This window comes from Nyctereutes procyonoides, unplaced genomic scaffold, assembly GCF_905146905.1.
Source record: "Nyctereutes procyonoides isolate TBG_1078 unplaced genomic scaffold, NYPRO_anot_genome, whole genome shotgun sequence".
Taxonomy (NCBI): domain Eukaryota; kingdom Metazoa; phylum Chordata; class Mammalia; order Carnivora; family Canidae; genus Nyctereutes; species Nyctereutes procyonoides.
The window spans coordinates 36,719,920-36,742,516 of NW_026575126.1; the positions used below are offsets into that span (position 1 = coordinate 36,719,920).

At 38.7% G+C, this 22,597-nt stretch overlaps 1 protein-coding gene across 2 annotated transcripts; it reads right to left on the bottom strand.

Moving 5' to 3' along the window:
- Nucleotides 1-994: 994 nt before the first annotated feature.
- LRIF1 (ligand dependent nuclear receptor interacting factor 1) lies at nucleotides 995-19,155 on the bottom strand. Of its 2 annotated transcripts, XM_055341084.1 has the most exons (4): nucleotides 18,693-19,155; nucleotides 5,321-6,827; nucleotides 3,881-4,144; nucleotides 995-3,060 (listed from the first exon to the last, which is right to left on the bottom strand). In XM_055341084.1, the coding sequence occupies exons 1-4, from the start codon at nucleotides 18,758-18,760 to the stop codon at nucleotides 2,623-2,625; spliced, it is 2,277 nt and encodes a 758-aa protein (XP_055197059.1). In that variant the 5' UTR covers nucleotides 18,761-19,155; the 3' UTR covers nucleotides 995-2,622. The 2 variants fall into 2 exon arrangements, with proteins under 2 accessions (XP_055197059.1, XP_055197060.1); XM_055341085.1 differs by lacking the exon at nucleotides 5,321-6,827 and having other exon boundaries at nucleotides 18,693-19,147.
- Between the last annotated feature and the right edge of the window lie 3,442 nt (nucleotides 19,156-22,597).

The window sequence follows — 22,597 nt, forward strand, 5'->3', positions numbered from 1 at the left end:
ATGGGCTGGTTGGGATTTCTGTACTTGTATATTAGCCCTCATAAAATGTAGGTGTAGAGAGAATACTGTCCTCTACTCCGTAATTATATTTATATTAATTATTTATCCCCATGGGTTATTTTATTCAGCTTGGGGGACTATTTTTAGTTAGAGCGGGGACGCAAGGGGCCAGGTTGTTTGTCTGTGTGGGGGAGAGATGATAGGGTGGAGATTATGAGGCACGGGTTGTAGGTTCATATACTTGCTGTATTTTTTTGTATGTGTTGGCAGCACGTTTGGGGCTAGGGTGATTGGCTTTCAGGGGCAGTGGGTGTGTATGTTTTTGGACTTGTAGCCTACTCTGTTTTGGCGATTTTTAGGTGTATACATTTTTGATGGATTTAATGGGTCTTGTATCTTTGCTGGGGTGTTATGAGTATGGGTGGGTATAAATTGTTTTGTTTTGGTTGTTTTGAGTGGATGGGTCTTCGGGCTAGGATATCCGCTGTGTCCGTGGTTGTATCACTTCGTTTTGGGTTATGTCGGTGCGCCTTGCCCTTCTGGTGGGTGTTTGTGGAGAGCTGCTGGGGGGTAGTGGGGTTTTTACTGCATATGGAGGGGTTTTGGTTGTATACTATGCCTTTGACGGCGTCTGTTTTTTTTGGCTTTAAAATTTTTCAAAGGAGGTAATGAATGATTCATGAAATTATACTTTCCCCAAAAGATAAAGACAACTGATAACGGACTGCTAGACCTAGCAACATGGGAAGTCACTGATGTGCTTGACAAGATCCATTTTGGTGGAGGGTAGAAAAACCTGACAGGGATAGTTTGGCAGTTCCACAAAATGTTAAACAGAATTAGGATACGACCCAGCAATTATACTCCTAAGTATACACTCATACGTTCACATAAAAACTTATATCCAAACATTCACAGCAACATAATATCCTAGAAGCCAAAAGCGTAAGCAATCCAAATGTCCATAAGCAGATGAGTGGAAAACAAAGTATGGTATATTCAAACAATGGAATATTATTCAATAATTTATAGAAAGAATTAAGTACTAATACATGCCACAGCACAAATGAACTTTGAAAACATTAAGTGAAAGAAATCAATCCCGTAAGAAAATATACTGAATGATTTATACCATGCTCACGAATTTCCACAAATCCATAGAGACATAAAGTGTGTTAGTGGTTGCCTAGAGCTGACGGGAGGAGGGCCTGGGGAGTGACTGCTAATGGGTATAAGGTTCTTTGGGGAGTGATGAAAATGTCCTAAAATTAGGTCACGTTGATAGTTGCACAATTCTGTAACTATTATAATAAAACCCACTGAATTGTACACTTTTAAAGGGTGAACTGATGGTAAGTGAATCATCTCAACAAAACTACTACAATAAACAAAAGGCAGGAGAAAGTTAGTTGATCAGTTTGGATTTGCTCTACTTCCTTCTCAGTGTGTATAGATTTTATGTGACCTTACTTCTGGAAATTCGTTCATGGGGGGGGGGTTCCTTTTTGGGGGGGCAAACTTTTCCTTCTTCCCATTAATCCCTATCGCCACACAACTCCCGAACTGTCGAAATCAAACATAACTAGACAGAAAAATGTTTGCCTCCATTAAGAAAAAGTATACTTGACAATTTTAAAAAGTATTAAATGTGGCCATTGATCAGATTTACTTTTCACAGTTACATATATACACATTCCAAAAAAGGAGAAGAGGAGGAGGAGGATGAAGAAAAAAAACCATTTACCTAAGAATAATAATGCATAACTTTAAGCAAATACATTATACAGCCTGGATTCTAAAACCCATTTTGGATTATATAAAACTACTTTGTAAGAGCCACAAAACAAGTACCCCTCCCTCTTGAGAAATGTTTGCATTTTTAAATAATACTGCTATAATACATTTTCTTTTAGGAAATAAAAAAATTACAACAATGGTATCATTTTATGAATACAGACTAAGTGAGTACATATATAAGCCAATTGGCAAAGCTAAGTTTAGAGCTGATTTCCTCCCTTGCATTGTATAATTTCAGTAGTATACAATAATTATCTACTGTTGAAATAACACCTGAGCGGTTCAGCTAAAGATGCAAATAACAAAAACCTCGCACAAATATTCAAATTTCAGGAATTCTAATTAAAATAGAAAAATAGAACATAAAAGGTATCTAGACAAAGATTCAGATACCCCAGGTAGATTATTCACAAGAGTCATGTGTGAATCAATCTTTTTTTTTCATAGTGTGTGAATCAATCTTTTTTGTAGTTCTTTTTTTTTTATTTTTATTTATTTTATGATAGTCACACACAGAGAGAGAGAGAGAGAGAGGCAGAGACATAGGCAGAGGGAGAAGCAGGCTCCATGCACCGGGAGCCCGACGTGGGATTCGATCCGAAGTCTCCAGATCGCGCCCTGGGCCAAAGGCAGGCGCCAAACTGCTGCGCCACCCAGGGATCCCTTTTTTGTAGTTCTTAAATAAAATTTAATCATCAACTGATGAAAGAACAAGTTTCATATTCAAAACACTTTCAGAATGCATCCATAATTAACTTAATGTGAAACTATATGAAAGAAACACACATATATTTCATTGCAGTCTTTAGGTACAGAAGTATTTTATTATTTTTGGTGCATCTTCTTACGCATTTCTTCAAGAGCTGCTTCCTTCTCTCTCAGCACCTGCTTAAGTCTTCTTATTTTTTCATCTCGAATGGTTTCTTCTAACTCTGGTGGCATTATGGGAAAAATATCTTCCGTATAATTTTTATTAAAGGAATGACTTTGTTCAAAAGCTGCATTTGAACTCAATGTGCCTTTTTCCTGGTTCTCTAGGGTATAGTGTTCAACCTCAGTTCTCTTTTCTTCTCTGGTTTTGTTGTGGCCTGTGAGAATGTTATGACGTGATACATCTGAAGCTGGTAAAATACTGCTGACAAGTTGGGACATGGTGACGTTATTTCCTCCATTTACAGCTGTGTTATAAACACTCTCTGTTTTTCTCTTCTTTGTGTGATCCATCTTCTTAACGGTTTTTGCTTTTCTTTTCTTATCAAAACCCTGTTGAGTAAGATTCCGAAACAAAAACAAATTATTGCCATATAGACAGTGTGTTCTCAAATTTAAGTCTGCAAGTAACAAATACTTACTAATTTCAACAAAACATATTAAAACTACAGCAAAAAATTGTTTACCACTGTACAGTACTAAAATGAATAGCAATGTCCTAATGATATTCCCAGAGAATAAACTGCTTAATTTACATTTTCCTGCTTAAGTATTAGATGAATTGATCTATTATCAAAATATCAAAATATTATCAAAATATCAAATTCGATGTATCAAATATATCAAAATATAACAGCCATACGTAAAGAACTTGTTCACTGGTCTCTCACCTAAAGTTCAGGATATTAAACAGTATAATGATATATTTCTAAGTAGAATAACAATAGGCAAAGTTATAGGGATGTTTCTTTTCATCATTACTGACCAAGTAGATTTCTTAAAATGTTTGTATTAAGGGTGATACTGCAAGGAATATCTACACTTTTCCTCATTTTCCCTACACTTGGATTATTTTAGATAGTGTCTTCAAAGTAGGGTAACTAGTTTAGAAAGTGATGGCCATTTTAATTATTTGATGAAAAAATACAAACAGATGAATAGAAACACTTAATGCAACATCTCTAATTAACTAGGGATGCATTTTTATAGATGCATAATGGTTCTCTTTAACACTGATTTGGTATAAAATATACATATATGCAAGTTTGATAACAACTATCATTCCTATTAATGCAAAGACTAAAAAAACCCCAAATCAATAAAACATCCATAAAGCTTTGGAGTAACTACAAAGGTCACAAAAATCTATTACCTGTTTTTTCTTTTCCTCCTTCACTATCAACTCTGTCTCTTTGTAAGAGACACTCTTGCTAAAGGAGTCAAAACCTTCTCCAGAACCCAAATTATCAGGAATCCGAGTAAGGCACACTCTCAAATCTTTAGTGAGACCAAATATCTTTTTAAATTCAGCATCATTCTTCAAATATGATGCCTTATTGCTTCCTCCTTGGGAATGGTTCTTGTCATTTCTTTCTTGAGTAACTTTTTTGAATGTTGATGCCATCTCATTCTGGATCTGGAATTAGGAAAACAAAACACACAAACAATACTGCTAATTACTTAAGCTATTTTATCAGACTAGCAACTAAGTGTTCATCTCATCTTACTCAAAACATCATGCTCTCAAGTCCTAAGTGGTTGGTTTGCATTACCCTTGCCTTACCACCCACACTCAAAAAAAACGAACTTAACTGAGTACAAACTTAATTGTTCCCCTAAAATTTCTCATGTTGCTTTCTTGCACTAGAAAAGTTAACAAATCGTTGATTCCCAAACAACTGAAATAAGAACACAGACTAATGACAAGTTAAAAATAATCTATAAAACATTAGTTGGAAATTGCAGTCTTCTGGAAAAGTCTTATGCCTTCAATCAATCTTATACTTCAGAATTTACCCTCTTACATATCTGGAATTCAATGAATTCCATACCAAAGGGGAGAAACACTGACATTATTAAGTAGACCTCTATGAAAGAAAAGAACAGGCACAAATACTTAGCACAGAGAAACATTTTTTAAAAGAACAGAAAGGTAACTATGTGGATATGTTGAATAAATGAACAGTCAGAAAGGGTTTTAAAAAAAAAAGGAAACTGTCTACTAAAAAAACAAAATGTTGATAAATCCTATTTCTGCAAATGAAAGGTATTAAGCCCCATTCTATCACTTCTACCATCTATCTAAAATTGCCAGATATCTCCCTACTATCACAAAACCAACAAACAAAAAACCCAGCTCTCCTAGATGCATATTGATCTTTTCATATGCTAACAATAATCTATTAATGTATGTACATATGTATATATATGTGTGTTCACATATATATACACACAGACACAGAATTTTACCAAGCTTTGAATTCACATTATCATTCAACAACTCTCTTAAACCTTATTGCTCTGAGGTTTTTTGTTTGTTTGACTTTGTTTTAAAGATTTGGCATGCCAAATGATTTAAGAGAAAGATGCTGCTTGGACTCTATTATGTTCCTCAAACATTTCCTTCAAATAAAAGCTGTGACTTAAGCATTCATGTGTGTTCAGTATGTGTGTGATGGAGTGGAAGATGGGAAAGGAGGTTGCGGTGGGGGGGAGGGGTGAGAGGTGTCATAGGTAACTAACTTTGAGAATTAAGAAAGAAAAATTTTCTATATAGATAGATAAAAAGAACACCCTGACATGGGAAAATTACCTTTGGTTCTTGGTCTCTGAAAACACACTGTTGTGAAGTAAGAGTTGTTGCATCAACAGAGGAACTTATTTTCTCTCTGCTCTGGATGGTATTTCCTTTTCTGGGGGCATTTTGTACTGTACTAAATCCAACTGGAAAGTCTGGCTTTGTGAATAAAGTCTTACTCTGTTTTAAGTAGTTAATGGATTGATTCATATTATGTGGGTTTGGGGTAGAAAGAGATGGTTTCTCCACTTTTTTATTCTTCTCTGCCCTTAGATTGATCATGGAAGCAGGCTGAATATTTGAGAGTGATTTTGTCTCCATCTGGTAAGATTTACTTTTAGCCAAAACAATATTTACAACCTCTCTGGATATTTCTGTCACTGCACTTGAACTCACTATTTGTGATGTATCATTTCTTGGTGGAATATCAGGAGAAACAGAATTCTGTTGGTCAATTTGTGATGGCAAAACATCTGTCCCCTTTTTAGCCAATAGATAGACTTTCCCATTAAACATAACCAAAGCATTATCTTTAATAGGCATACTTTTGGATTGTGTCCCACTAGGACTCACAGTACTCAATGATGGCATATTTATAGTATTATCTCCCAAACTTTTACTATCTACAAAAGTTTTTAAAATCTTTGAAGCCACATTATTTGAAGACTTAACAGGAACAAGAGATGGAGTGCAAGGCTGTAGATTTTCTTGAAAAATCCATTTCACAGGAGCAGCTTGAGAATGCTGACCACCTTTTAATTGTGTCTCTTTAGCAACATTCATTGGAATTTGTGTATTTAGTATCACTGGCTTTGCTATTTCTGTAACAGGTTTTGGGTAAATGTTTTGAAAGTTCTTGGTAACTACATTTTTCACTGTGTTTACAGGAGATACGTAAATAACAGTTGGTATTTGGGAGGCCTCAACTGTTCCTGAGGTACTTGTGGTTGCAGTTGCAAGTATCTTTTGCTGAACTGAAGGAGGCAATGAAGACGCTGGTACAGATTTCACTTCAGCATGGGCAGGAATCTGTAAATGATGCCCAGAAGGCAAAACTGGAGACTTCACAGTCATTGGAAGACTCTGAGTATTTACTAAAATATAAGGTGAATCATTTTGTGTTGAGGAGGGAGAAACAGCAAATGTTTGCATGGTGAGTCCATCAATTTTCACACCATGACTCTGAACTTTAGAAACTGATGAGGTAAAACTTTCAGTTCCCACAGAAGTAACTCTAACTTTTTCTGCTGTATCTACTGTTCTTGTAAGAAAATAGTTTGAAGAACTGGCTGGCTGAAAAATGGGCAATTGAACTGATGCACTTGTGGAAGAGCTGGAAATCTGAGTCTGAATAGTAACTTGAACTGGGCTTCCTGTATTCCCTTTCAAAGCATCAGACATGACTGAAGATTGAACTAGCGGTATAAGATTTCCAGAAGAATTAGGAATTGGAAGTAATTGCAGAAGATTTTTTCCATCCGAGCCAATCGTCTGAACTACTTGGTACATGCAGCCTGAAACACTTAAAAGAACATTGAGTAAATAAATACAATATACTGGACGGTATATACATTTTATTTAAAAACAAATATTTACAAATATTTTAAAAAGATACAAAATTATAAAATGATATGTAATTTGTCACTTTGAGTTTTCAAAGTGAAATATTGTAAAACATATTTTTAAGTAGAAGAGATAATCAAAGATGATCAGCTTTGATTTAAAATTTCTCCAATGACTAGGCAATGGGTAAATTAGACTTTTCTAAGATTTTACTCTGTATAAAATTATGCCTATTAGAATATTTTCCTCTTAAACTATTAGCATCCTCCCTTCCTTCTTTACTTGAATTCTTTTTTCTTGTCCTCCTTTTACTCTGATTGACCAGGATTCCATTTCACCTTGTTTTATGCTTATTCTCTTTCCCTCATTCTTTTCTACCCTCTTTCCAATCTGTTGTGCTCTTCCCACTGACAATGACTCAGAAGTCCTACTGTTAGGCCATCCTTCTTTTGCTTCAGGCATCTCTTACGGTGATAACCTTAGTGTGGTACATTTCAGAGACTAAATGGAATTACTCAAGTAGGAACCATTTTCTTCTTTGACTTATTATTTCAGCACATGTGAAGTTTGGTGCTAAACAGCCCTTGGTATGGGAATTACATTAGTTTCAGCTGCCTGTCAATCCATATAGATAATAGTAACATCATTTCAGCTAAATGGTTTTCAATGAACACGGAATGCACTGGAAATTTTCCTTTTAACCTAGCCAATTTTGATCCTGATACTTATGAGCTATATCTTACTACAGCTTGTCTGATTTTTAAAAACCCAAAATATATCAATCTCTGTTATATAATCAATTATTTGTACATATCTTAAATGCAGATACCTCAAGTTATTTCGGCCTAAAACCACCTTTCAGTTCCTGGAAAATACTAAGTTTTCATGGGTCTCAGAGTAATCACACATGCTATCTCTAGGTACTCCTCTCTTCTCCCACTCATATAACTCAAGTCTCAGCGTAAATAATACTTCCCAAGAGATACATTGTCTGAACATCATAACTATCTCTGCCCATCTTTCATAATGAGTCTCTAATATTACACCTGTTAATTTCCTTCATGGTACATATCACAAGTTGTCAATATATATTAATCTATTTGTTCACTTGCCTATAGACTGTCTCTCATGCTAAATTCTAGCAACATAAATGCAGAGTTCATGCCCTACCAACAGTATGCTCTTATATGACTAAGAGCAAATGAAAACAAAAATTCTAGACAATAATTAGAATTCTCAATGATGTAAAGGGGTGTTTTACTGCCTATTGGTGTTTTTAAAACATACATATCAATAAATACCAAAGCCAAAAATTCTATGCATTCTAGGAAGCCCTGGAACTCAGTTTTACCTTTCTGCAACCCAAAATAATATAATTATATCCTTTTAAATATTTAAAACTACTTTCTGGCCACTTGACAGTGTCTCAAAATGTTAAATTTACTTTTAGCAAATTAAAAGTTAATCTCTAAAGAGAAGCATGAACATAAAATGTATGAATTCTCACTTTCAGGACTTAAAAGAAAGTCTACCTTTACCACCTCCCTACCCCCAAGAAACATAGAAACTGGACCAGAACTAATTCAGCTTTAATTTATTCAACAAACGTTTACTTGAATGTCTCTTATGGTTCAGGTACCAGGCTCGATTATGGGAAAAGGGTCAGTAAACTACAGCATTGGGCCAAATTTGCCCCCTCCCTGTTTTTGTGTAGTCCACAAGCTAAGAATCTTTTTTCTATTTTAAATGGTTTTAAAAGTCACAAGAATAGTATTTTGTGATATGTGAAAATTATGAGAATCAAATATTAGCATCCATAAATAAAGTTTTATTAGTACACAGTAGCACTCAACTTTAATGCACTGTATAGGGCTTCTCTCATGCTACAGTAGCAGAGTTGAGTAGTTACACCAGAAATGGTATGGCCCACAAAGCCTGAAAGATTTACTATTTGGCCCTTTACAGAAAATGTTTGCTTGTCTCCAAGCTAGTTCAACCCACAATCCCTAAAAGGACTTATACTGCTGGTTGTATGCACAGATAGGCAATTATCATTAAGTGAGATAAATGATATACTATATTTGGATAAGAACAAAGATACTTGCTCCTTTTCTTATAACATTCTCTTCCCAAGGCTTAGACAGGGCATTCTCCCACCTTTGCCATGATTCCTTGGTCTTCCTTGCCAATTCATCCTACCAGAATAAACAAACCTTCAAGTGGGGAATTCACCAAAGCTTATTAGGCTGAGTTCTCTTCCTACTCTTAAGCTTTTCCCAATTATTTCCTTTACGTGTATTTCTTTTATGTGACTTCAATTAAATCACCACTTAAACAGCAACAATTAAAAGATTTATAACTTAGTTTTTTTGAGATTCGAGCTTACATATCCAACTTCCCTCATGATGCTTCCATTCAGAATCTCAAATGCACCTATAACTCAACATGGTCTTTTCCAATGTTTTTTTTTCCCCTTTGATAAATGGCATACCATCTATCTTAGATGCCTAAATCACAACAAGCAATTTCCTGCTTCCTAACCATCTATTTTTAATCTATCACAAAATCCTGTTGGTATTACCTTCTAAATTTCCCATAATCTTTTCAATTTCTTCTAAACCATCTGTCTCCATTCTAATCCAGGCAAATATCATCTCTGGCTTAAGACTATTATAGTAGCTTCAAAACTGGTCTTTTCTTCAGCCAAATCCTCTCCCTTTGAAAGCTTTAATCACATTAAAACGGATCCTTCCTTGCTTAAAATACTTCAGTAGCTTCCCACTTTCTTTAAGCAATAGAAAGAAAACCAAGAGATTTTGATGCAATGGAAGCTAAAGGAAGAGAGTTTTAAGAAAATGGGCAAGTCTATTTACAAGTTTCTGAGAGGCCAAGTAGGATGTAGATTAAAAATGTATACTTGCGTGAGGGTCACTGATGGCTTTAAAAAAAAAAAGCAGTTTGGTGGGGAAAAAATTGTAGAGGAGTGAATATAAACAAAGTATAGTAAGATAGAGAGTATGGACAACTCTTACTTTGACTGTAAAAGAGAAGATAAAGACTGTCAAGTAGATAGAGGCTCAATGGGGTCAAGAAGAAATCTGTTTTCTTTTTCTAAGGTTAGATGAACTAGAGCATATATCAAGGCTCATATGAGTTATCAAGAATAAGAGGATAAAGAGGGCTAATAAGCGCAAGGTTTGATAAGAAGATAGGAAATTGGAACCAGCAGCCAGGTAGAGGAATTGAACCTTGAAGAGACATGGAGAAATATCTTCTGCTATTGACACTGAAAAAACAGGTTAGGCAGATCTGCACTATAGCTTTGATAGCAGAAGGGTTGAAGTATTCTGATCCAATGGCTTTAATTTTCCTGTGAAAAGGACATAACATCATCTGCTAAAAATAGGAGTAAAAATACAAATTTGATGCAAATCAAGAAGATCTGAGTCTTTGAGAAAGAACAACTTGAGTTCGGAAAATATTAAGAGTCATCAGACAGTGCTGTTGGCCTAAGGATATAAGTAGTGATTATGAGTTTATAGTGAGACCAATCTGTGCTCTTGTGAGATTTTCCTTATTTCACCAGGCATAAGCAAAGAGAAAGAAAATCGCTGAGTTCATCCAGGGTTGGAGTAGCTTCAGAAGAATTGTGAAAAAAAAAAAAAAAAATCGAAGAGAAAATAGTTTAGGATACTGGTAAAAATTATTAAAATGATGAAACATAATCTAACATAAAATCTAAACAGGATGAGAAGAAAATGAGAACACAAAAGACAAAAGTGTAAGCAGAAAATAAAGAGATTATTGGACTGGAGGTCCAGATAAAGTTAAAAAACAGAGTGGGAATATTTAAACAAGTAAGCTAGAAATACTGCAACTGGTGTTTAGAAAAGAGAATGCCTGAATCAAGAATTTCATAAATGCAGCAATTTCATCTGACAACAAGAACTACAGAAGTGGATGGATAGTTACAGAATAGAGAATAAAATCACTGGAGAAAAAGAACTATGTACAGAAAGACTAGATGACAATGAGATTATCCATATAGATACTAAAGTCACATAAGATTAGAGAGATAATTGTGATCTATGTGCTAAATTCAATGACAGGAAGTTGGGGGATAATGTTCATGAACCACAATTAAGACAACCTACCAACTTCCTGTTACTGATATGCTAAAAAGCTGTCTCGAAATTCACTTTTTTGCAGTCTATTTTTTTTAAGCTTTTATTTATTTATGATAGTCACACAGGTAGAGAGAGAGAGAGACAGAGACATAGGCAGAGGGAGAAGCAGGCTCCATGCACCGGGAGCCCGACGTGGGATTTGATCTCGGGTCTCCAGGATCGTGCCCTGGGCCAAAGGCAGGCGCTAAACTGCTGCGCCACCCAGGGATCCCTATTTTCTTTCCCACTCTTCTACTGTATCTCATTCTCAAAGATTACCAAATATGTTCTCACAATTAAATGTCTTTATCGTCATTCTCTAGGTGCTCCCCACTGATACTGACATTGCTAATTATGAACTATGAACCTCTACCTAACATGATTTCCGATGTGCACAACTTGCTTATTTTTATTAACATTTCCTTTCTTACTCATTTTCTGCATTTTAAACATCCATGACTATTCCCCAAAGCACAATTCTTTTTTTTTTTTTAAGATTTATTTATTTATTCATGAGAGACGACTGACACATAGGCAGAGGGAGAAGCAGGCTCCTTGCGGGGAGGCCGATGCGGGACTCAATCCCAGATCTCAGGTTCACGACCTGAACTGAAGGCAGGCACCCAACCGCTGAGCCGTCCAGGTGTCCCCCAAAGTACAATTCTTGAGTCTGTTTCTTCTTCAAGACATTGTTCCTTAAAAGACTGTACCAATTGTTTCAACTATTGTGTCAAGTGCTTCATTTTTCTTTGCAATGACTCCCAGTTATATCCTTTATTCCTTTCCTCTAATATTGACCTCAGTTCCATATTTATGTTGTCTTACCAAACACTTTCACTTTTAAATATCATGACTGTTTTTTAAACCACGACTTTAAAGTTCAAATTAGGGCAGCCTGGTGGCTCAGTGGTTTACCGCCGCCTTCAGCCCAGGGCGTGATCTTGGAGACCCAGGATCGAGTCCCATGTCAGGCTCCCTGCATGGAGCCTGCTTCTCCCTCTGCCTGTGTCTCTACCTCTCATGAATAAATAAATAAAATCTTTAAAAAAAGGGATCTCTGGGTGGCACAGCGGTTTAGCGCCTTCCTTTGGCCCAGGGCACGATCCTGGAGACCCCGGATTGAATCCCACGTCGGGCTCCCGGTGCATGGAGCCTGCTTCTCCCTCTGCCTGGGTCTCTGCCTCTCTTTCTCTCTCTCTCTCTCTCTCTCTGTGTGTGTGTGACTATCATAAATAAATAAAAAAATTTTAAAAAAATCTTAAAAAAAATAAAGTTCAAATTACTCTCTACTGAAAACTAGTATGCTAATCCTATCACCCAGTCATATGTCAGCACTATTTCCCAAGTCACTTAGGTTTTAAATCATCTAGTCATCTCTGACTTACCTTTATCACCCTTCTGATATTTACCTTTGACTCACCCACAGCACCTTGTATAGATGCTTACAAAGGGCAAACATTCAATAAATGTACAGTGAATCACTGAGTCTGTAAAGGTTTTTTTTTTTTCCTTTTTACAGCTCTTACTCATTATTCTCTTTCACCATTGTCCCTTCCACTACCCAGATCAGACCTGTATCACCTTGTGTCTAGTCCTCATTATCTAATTCCTCTATTTTGCTTGCCTTTTAAACTAGTTTTTCTGACTGCAGCAACTATTATAATGTATGTCTGGCAGATTAAAGCATTGTTTTCATCCTGTTATCTCCTTTCCCAAAGTTCCAATAATTCATCATTGCCAATTCAGCTTGATTTGAAAATCCTCTAAAATAGACCGTAACAATCTCTGTAACAGTACCACCTATAACTTCTTGATGTAAAAATCTCTGATCTTCCCAGAGAGGTCTCTTTGCTATTCTGGATTATCCCAAGTATTCTTCAAGTTATTTTTTTTTTCTTCTCCAACAAATTAAAACACAACGATAAACTGAGGATCAACTCCATCTTCTCTATGAAAATATTTGCACGTCCTCAAACTCACATTAATTTCTTCCAACCTAAAATCCCCAAAGCACTCCCACTGGTGCCACTAATGCTAAGAGTTACATGATGCCTTCTATACAATGTCTTCTAAAAAATGAGTATTGTTTTTCTCATAGTCAGAGACTGTACTGTTTGCTTTGTAATCATTCTCCCAATGCCTAGTAAGCCCTCAAAAAAATTATATGCTCTTTCAAATCTCCATTTTAACTATTCTCAATACTTTTCTTTACACTTCTTCACACTTCACACCTCTTATTTTCTTTAGTCTCCTTGGGTGTATTTAACATACTTTTGTCAATGAATCTGTTGAGAACATGTGGTTCACACATTAGAAGCTTTAACAGAACTTTTATAATGCTTTTATAGTTATTTGCATATGGGAATGTACATTTTTAATTGTTATGGTTTTTAACCAAAGGACTTTAGGCTTCTGATACTTCATTCACATACTTCATTATATGGCCTCTATATTTCTGCTTTACAGAAAACATTTATATTGTACAACATGTATACTGCACAAACGATTTTCAAGTCTACTCATTGATTTTTTTTTTTTTTTGCCTTTCTTCTCTTCCATTTCTCCTTCACAAATTGAAGGAAAATACAACTCTTCTATATCAGTGTATTAATAGAGATTCACATCGGGCAGCCCGGGTGGCTCAGCAGTTTAGCGCCGCCTTCAGCCCAGGACGTGATCCTGGAGACCCGGGATCGAATCCCACATCGGGCTCCCTGCACGGAGCTGCTTCTCCCTCTGCCTGTGTCTCTGCCTCTGCCTCTCATGAATTAAAAAAAAAAAGAGAGAGAGAGAGAGAGAGATTCAAATCATCTGCCACAGACCATAAATTCCTTAAGGGTAGGTTATTCCAATTCATGTGTATAATCTCTACACCTAATAGAGCAACTGACACATTGCAAACAATGTTATTAGCTGAATTAATTCTTACAAATCATCATTAAAAACAAAAAAAAACACCACCATGATTTCCTAGTAGCAAATGGAATGAGTTCTAAAAATTAAACTGAAACCTCTCCATAGAATGCTAAGGAGATAAATAATAAATCGGGGTGAAATTCACACTTCTTCAATCAATATGCTTTTTTTTTTTCAGATCCAGAAGAGATCTTCCATTTAAAAGAGTAACTATAACAAAAACATTTTAAGGATTCTGTCTTCTTAAATGTCATATTCTGCTAGCTAATATGAGAACAAAAATTACAATCAGATTCTCCATCCCATGCTCTGGTTTGGTCACTTAAAATTTTAGAAAAATCATCAATGTGCTAATTACTGTAAACCAGTTGGTGTTTGAACTGAGAACTATACTGCAGAAACAGTTAACAAGTTTAGACTTGAAAAAATGAAAAGAGAAATAGATTAGAAACATTATAGGCTTCTCTAATCTTAGTTTTTCCAATTGTTAATTAATTTGAGTAAATTTACTTCTCTGAATCTCTGTTTCTTCATTTGCAAAATGGAGACAATAAGGCTTGCTATGATAAGTAAATGAAATAACTGGCCAGAATTATGATAAACTTCCAATATATGCTAGTTATCATATTATATTAAAATACAGAATTGCTATCTAAGAATAAGGAAATGAATCTGATAGTTTTGGCAATGTAAGAACTTGAATAAAAAGGCACAATAATTTTAAAAGTATATTAAACATACTTATATAACTTCTGACATTTTTGATTATTCTAATATTGACATAAAATGTTCAAATGTAGAAATGGAATAAAAATTTTGCAGGCTGATGGACACTGCAGATATTTTTGAAAAACATACCTTTTCAACTGCCAGACTTTTTTTGCATCTCACTATATGGGACTTAACATTATGTGACTACACAATATATGTAACGAATTACATACAATAATATATACTACATAATATCATATACCTAGTAGATACATTATCATAAATAGTTGTCATTAACTCTAATTCTGATCAACTGCCCGGCAATGTGGGTATTGCCATTACTATTTTATAGCTGGAGATTCAGTATTAAATAACTTATTCAGAATTACATGCTCTCTTGGACAATCCCATCCACTTTCTTGAATTTACTTTAGCATATATCAAACATAACATGGTCCAAAAAATTCAACTGCATGAAGTGAGAGATTAAGGAGAAACAGATTTCAGTTAGCCTGTAAGGTATACATCTCAATGTCTCTGTCTTATTTACTCAACCAGTAAAGATAATAGACACTTATATTGTACAAAACTAAATGCACAATAAACTGATAATGAAATATCATGTTTCTAACCAAACCAAGCCCACTGCTGAGGACATTCATTTTTAGCTCTCCCTTTAAGGACAAAGGCTTAAGAGCAGACAGAAGCCAGTTGCCAATCACATCCTAACTTATTATTATGAGATCTATCATCACAGGCTTTAATTATAATACCTCTAAGCTGATGACTCAAGTCTCTATTTTCACGCTTGACCCTGCCTTTCAAATTCAAATACCTCCCCGATTATTTTTTTGATAAGTTCTCCTCATCTCAATTAATTTACCAACATCTATTCAGAGAACTGGCATTATAATTGATCCTCTTCTCCTCATGTCAACTCGCTGAAAGTCTGCCTATTTTCCCTTCTGTATTTCTTTGAATCCCACCCTTATTCTACATCAGCTAGTTCAGGCCCTCAAAATCCCTGAACGGACAACCTACATAGAATCTTTATATGCCTGATCCCTCACCCTCAAATCAACACTACCACCAGATTTCTAAAATGCAGACAGGAACATGACCTTTTCTTAAAATCCTCTGAATGTTCTCCAGTAGATGAAGTCTAACCTCTCTAGCACAGCAAACCAAACCCATCTATTTGTCCTGTAGTACAGAACCAAACAAAAATATGGACTCTTGGTAGTAAGTCACACTGGTGCTTTATTAATCAATTCCCTCTGCTTGAGCACAGCCCACATTCATCTTTAATTAGGCAGCTGATACTTAACATTCCCAAACTCAGGTGCTCCAGAAACCTTCCCTATGATTTCCTTTCTTAATGCCTTCACAGCATCCTGTGCGTAATGCTATTTAAAAGTGTCTTACATCACCTCCCCTCAGACTATAAGGTTTTTCACGAGCATGGTTCATATCCTCTTCTTTAGTCAGTCTCTCCATTTAGCACAGTCTGTCATGTAGGCACTCACTGAATTTTCTAACCAAGTGTTAGAACTATATGGATAATAGTGGTAAACTAGGATATGAACCTTGACTGCTGTAACTCCAAAGCTTACTGTCTTCTACTATACCATTCTAACTCCTGCTTTGTTCTTTGCAAATAAAGCCCCAATCTAAATGAACTGAATGCCAACTATCACAAATATCTTCCAGATTTTTCCTTTGTATTCTAAGATTAGGTCTGATTCTTATACTTTATGCCATGATGAACTAGACACATGTTAAACAATAAACCTGTAATGCAATCGTGAAAAGCTTTACAAAAGGAAAGCAGCAGTAACTCGAGAAAAACCCAAGCATCTACAGAAAATAAGAAAATCATACTCATTTTAAGTTCATGAAAATGATTTAGTACCATCAAAATTATCAAAAAATCAAGAAACTGTGCTTCCAATTAAAGAGCTGAAATTAATCAAATGATTAAAAAAATTATACTTGCAAGTCATGAAGATTATTACTTACAAAACAGAACAGAATCAAACACGCAAGCAATAACCAAAATAAGAGTCAAATGGCATCAAAAAAACATCTGGTAATGTCCAGAATATGTGATGTCAAATCTCAGTGATTTGAAGAAATAAATGCGTTTGAAGATAATGTACACAATTCATAAACCAATGAGTTAATGAACTCCCAATGACTTACACAGGTAAGTAACCAAAACCTAATTCATTTTGTAAAGTTTTTAAAAATGCCAAATACATATAGCCGAAGGCTTAGAAATTGGGTAAAAGAGTTAAAGTCACAATAAATAAAAAGGTTAGGTTCTTATACTATCTTATTTCTAACATTGCAGAACAATGCATTCTTAAAACAAATTGTGTTAAGTTAGACGTCATCAAATACCCAGGCCAAAACAAAGGTAGAAGAAATGAACAACCATCAGAAAGTATTTTTACTTTTGCATTATCTATACAGAACACTACATCTGCTTCTCCTCCTAGCTTCCACCAAAAGTAAACCAAAACGTTATACGTACACACAAGCTAGCTCTGTTTACGATTTGAATCCCAATGGTTCTTGGCAGCTCTTCAATGCTGTTTTGGCTCACCACATTTAGTGACCATTTCTTCTTAAGACGCCGTGCATGCTTTTTTAGTCCTTCTTACAATTCCATTTTGCATATACTTGTAATTAAAATAAACCTTACTGAGCTAAGATTTGTAGAGAAATAAACTCCTATTCTCATAATAATAGCTAACACATAAGTACTGCTTTTTTTTTTCTATACTAAGTATTCTACATATACTCATTCTTTTAACTCTAAAAATATCTCTAGGCGCTCTAATTTACTGGAAAGGAGACTGGAGTAAGGCACTTGGTCTCACGAACTGTTAACTGTCAAAACTAGGATTAAATTTAGGCAGCTTGATGTTCTTGAAACATAAATCCTCTTCCATGAATTCTACCTCTCAATTTCCATCTTTCTTCACATTTTCCTTCCGCAGAGACCCATTAAGTTTTTTCTCACCACTTACTATATCCACTAACCATGGAGTCTACAACTTAAAATAGTCGATCTTCCCTAACAGTTCTGTTCCCCTTTTATTTCATGTTGACTAACATAACTTTAAAAAAAAAAACGGACTTAGTGATAAACTGTTTTGTAAATGTGCAACCACGTACATCTTTTTAAAAGAAATCCTGGAATCTCCCTATGTCAAATAGGGAGATATCCAACGAGAGAGGGCGTTCTCATTACAGCTGCTTCAAAGACGCTGTTCCCAACCACCGATCTCACGTGGCAATCATTCTACTTTTCTTCCTTTCCATATCAAACTACTATTTAAAATTTAGAAACAAAATCCAGGGCCGCCTGAGTGGCTCGGTGGTGGAGCGCCTGCCTTCGGCTCAGGGCGAGAGCCCGGTCCCGGGATCGAGGTCCGCATGGGGCTCTCCGCGGGGAGCCTGCTTCTCCCTCTGCCTGGATCTCTAACTCTCTGTCTGTGTCTCTCATGAATAAGCAAAATCCTTTTTAAAAAAGAAAAGATCCATTCCCTCAGTCGAGATCAATTTTTCAGGTTCTGGTTTCATACCCTAAGCATCCCCTGCACACATTCTTCCTTTCCTTCTCACTCCTCTGAAGGAACAGCCGTCCGCAAGGGAGGTCCGGCGCCACCTGGGCGGCACCTGCTGGTCCGCGCTGCGTGTTTTCCGGCGAGTGCGCGAGAACCTTCCAGAAGGCTTCCGTCCACGCGGGCGCGCCGGCCATGTTGGTCTTCCTCTCCCGTGGAGAGCTGCTCCGTCGCAGGAGTCGTGCGGGGCCGGGGCGGGCCGAGGCTGCACGTTTCCAGGAGGGGCGCGCTCGAGCGCTCGGAGGGCTCCAGGGCCGTGAGCGCCCCGCCGGCCGGCGCTCGCCCCGCAGGCGCGCCCACTGCGGGGCCAGGGCGCCCGGAGACGAAGGCCGCCTGGGCACCCTGCTAAGAGGCGGGCCGGGGCAGGCGTGTTGAGGGGGAGTCGCAACCAGTACTTACCACTGCGAGGCGTTGCCCGAGCTTTCCTCTGCGGGTTTCAGGAAGACCCTCTGGAGGTGATTGGACATTTTAGAGGGGCGGGAGGGGCCGGCACCTCCAGGGAAGTGGGCAACGAGGGGCCGAGAGCCTCCCGAGGGGCGAGACCCGGAGCGACCCGGTGTTGTGCTGGACGGCGCCCCGGCGCGACCCACACGGGTTCGCTGCGAAAGGAGGGCCCCAGCCTTCGGAAGGAGGCGACGCGGCCCCCAGAAACCGGAAGGACCGCAGCGGCGGACGACGCGGCCCGGGCCCGGCCTCTGGGAGGAGCGGCCCGAGTCTCCGCCCCCCGCGAGCTGACGGCGTCACGCCAGAGCCAATCGGAGTCGACGCGGGAGGCGGGGCCTTAGTGGCGCCGCCCCCAGCAGCGCCGGGTCCGTGGGGAAGACCACGCCGGACGGGCTCGGCCGACCCCGCCCACCGCAGCCGCCGGCCGGGCCCAGCTCAGTCAGCGGCTTCCGGCGTCGTCACATCCGGTCGCCGAGGTGACTGGCTCGCTAAAGTACCGCCCCGATGCTACGATCCAATCGCAGAGGACGTTTGGTATCTCTTCTTCCGGATCAACGAACGAATCACGAGAGGATATGCTCAAGATGCCTACGCGAAATAAAACGTTTCCGGGGTCATTGGTAAATTTTCTGCCAATGCGCTCGCCGCTGCTGCACGTTTCTCTTTCCCGCCAGCGCCAGAGGAGACGTCGGCGGCGGTTCTGGACTCGTGCCTGGCGCTGTGCGCGCCTCTTAGACGCCTGCCCGTGGGCAGCGCTCTGTTTATTGCTGCTTCCTGCGCTTTCTCGTTCGTTTCCTCTTTCTTGAAGTTTTGCTTGCCTCTCTTCTTAACCTGACGTTTCCCTCCACCGCGCGTTCACCTCGTGCCTCGGTCAGAGTCATTTATCGTCAGAGAGTTAATCGGCTGGTTCTCTGAAAGTTCGCCCTCCACAGACATCTTTTTTCCTCTTCACTTGGCTCTCCAGAGAAATTATTTTCAGAAGTCTCCCGGCTCCCGGTGTTGATCCTGCATGCGAGAGACTGGCCAAGCCCCTGGTGGAAGGGCGGGCGGTGTCGTTCAGCCGGGGCTGCAGGGAGGCGGCGGCAGGAGCGGCCGACGAGGGCGTCTTATGAGGGACAGGCGGTGGAAGTGTGAAGTGGCGCATACTGACTGTCCGGCCTCGGGGGCCGAGTCCCCTGGCCCCTCATCCCCTAGCTCCGTGGTGAGCGCAGTGAAACGACAGTGTTCCGACAGGTTAAGAGAAAGCACGACTTCCTGAGCGCGGTGCTCTGGTAGTTTCGGTGGCACGGAATCCTGCGTGTGTAGCTGGCGTCTGTCTTTCAGTCGAGTATCTCCCGCACTGAAGGGGGGCGAGGTGCTCAGCCCTTCATAGGGGCTGGGTTTCCGTCATTCTCCGATCTGAATAAGTTGCCCATTCTTGGCTGCTTCCCTGCTTCATCATTTATTTCTTACTTTCCACACTCAATTCTCCTCCTACCCGTCGTCTCTTCCTAGGTACGAAAACTCATTGTCACAGGTTGGTTTCCCTGGGAAACGGACTTTGTCCGGTGTATTTTGGCGTGAGGGAAGTTTATCAGGGATCAGTATTGGGGAGGGGAGGGAAAGGAAGTGAAGCTGGGAAGACGGAGAAGTTCGGTTGTGGTGCCTCCTCTCAACAAAGGCCTTTGCCTATCGCACAGAGACCTCTAGAATACGATGGACTTTCAGCGGTGTCCCCAGTAGGAATGCAGGCCTTGCCAAGGAAAGCTGTGTGACCTTAGGCAAGGAGGTTCTCTTCAGCCAAGGCAATTACTCAAGGAGGCTGGTAGCTGAGACGTGTCTGCTGGCAGCACTCCCAGCAACCGGTGGAATAAGACCTTTATTCCTCGAGGGAGGCCCCAGAAATACATCACAGCAAGGGCAGTAGTCATTAAATCCCTCATTCAACTGTTGTAATTAATTCCGTTTATCTCACATTCATTCGGATCTGTACTCAGCAGCACTATTAATTATTCCTTCACTCTGGGTGCATTTGGGAATATGCTTCTTTGGTTTTCCTCCTCCTTTTTCGTCTGCTTACTCCTCATTCTTTTTTGGAGGTTAATCCCTTCCTTCTCAGCCATTAAATAAAAGTTTCTTAAGTCTTGATCATTGATCCCCTTATTTTCTCGAACTGTTATGTCTCACGTGATTTCAGCCATGCTCATAGCTTCAATCACCACTTCTACACATTGCTATACTGACCAAACACTTATGTAATACTACGTGCCAATTAAGAGAAGTCAGAGTGTGTTAAAGTATGTATCTTGATAGCAAAAGATAGTGACAAATTTAAGGAACTGACAGAAATGAGCAGATTCATAAGTCAGCACATGTAGAGGATGATTTTACATACATCTCTGAGAAATTAATACTTGAAGCAGACAAAAAAAGTGGCATAGGTATCAAATTTCTAAGCAAAAAACGAGATCAAGCCAGTAGATGTGTAAATAACTCCATTCAAGGTATATAGTTCACTATTATTTTTAAAATTTATTAAGTAATTTTTTCAGCTGAGGTTATGACATCAGGGTCATGAGCTCGAGTTCTGCATCAGGCCTGTGCTTGGTGCAGAGTCTGCTTGAGATTCTCTCCTTTTCCCTCTGTCACCGCCCCCCAAAATAAATAAATAAATAAATAAATAAATAAATAAATAAATAAATAAATAAATAAATAAAATCTGTAAAAAAAAAAAGGAGATAAACAGTTGGCAAGATTGATCGAGCAAGAAAAAAAGAAGATACAAGTAAGCAAAATCCAGAATAAAAAGGGAGAATAGCTATAAATACTATAAATACAACAGATTTTTTTTGCAAGTATTATGAACAGCAGTTATAACACACCACTTGCTGAATCCTGCTACAATGATTAACTACCATTAGCTGCTGGTTCCTTTATCTAGCTTATAAAAGGGAAACATTTTAAGAACTAATAAAAATTTTGAAAACTGAGGGAGCTGAAGGCTGTTTTAAAGAAATGAATGTATATGGCAAGGGAAGAAGGTAGCTGCAGTCTGGGGTGGAGAACAGAGGACACAGTGAAAGAACAGGCTAGAGAAAGGCTGCTCACATTGTCCTCGGACAATCAATGTCTCCTCAGAAGAAATTTAAGGAAATAATCCAGACCTCTGGGAAAGTCAGCAAAAGAAACTGAGGTGAAGCATTGAATAAAATAAATTAATTTTACCGAAAGATTCAGGCATTCATTTTTCTATATCTCTCTTCCTCAAAATCCTAAGACAGATCACAGGGACACAGCCTGTTTCAAATTTCCGTCTTTAAGTCCAGCAATACCTTGACTGGAGGAGTTGGTTTGAGGGTAGGCAGCAAGTGGGAATTATTAACTGATTTGGAGATACCTAGAATTCTGTGTCCTAGAGCTCAAACTCACCCCCTCCATTTTACTAGAAAATGGCATAGATAAGGGTCAGGCCATTGGCCCTTGCCCAAAACACATTACCAGGTAAAGCAGCCAAAATCAACAGGAAACTAGGACATCACAAACCAAAGTAACTAAAAACTGAAGGAGTACAAGCCCCTCAGAAGAAAGAGGTTGGGAAAAAGAAGAGATGGGGAGGGGCAACATGGCGGAAGAGCAGGGTCCCCAAATCGCCTGTCCCCACCAAATTACCTAGATAACCTTCAAACAATCCTGAAAATTTACGAATTCGGCCTGAGATGTAAAGAGAGACCAGCTGGAACGCTACAGTGAGAAGAGTCCGCGCTTCTATCAAGGTAGGAAGACGGGGAAAAAGAAATAAAGGAACAAAAGGCCTCCGAGGGGGAGGGGCCCCGCGAGGAGCCGGGCTGAGGCTGGGGCGAGTGTCCCCAGGACAGGAGAGC

Bases quoted from the DNA above. Each gene is read 5' to 3' on its own strand.
- LRIF1 (XM_055341084.1), bottom strand. From the start codon at position 18,760: ATGTCCAATCACCTCCAGAGGGTCTTCCTGAAACCCGCAGAGGAAAGC. The intron at 4,145-5,320 runs GTAATTTTCCCA...TCCTAATTCCAG, and splicing joins TCAGAGACCAAGAACCAAAG to ATCCAGAATGAGATGGCATC. The intron at 3,061-3,880 runs GTAATAGATTTT...CTTACTCAACAG, and splicing joins AGGAGGAAAAGAAAAAACAG to GGTTTTGATAAGAAAAGAAA.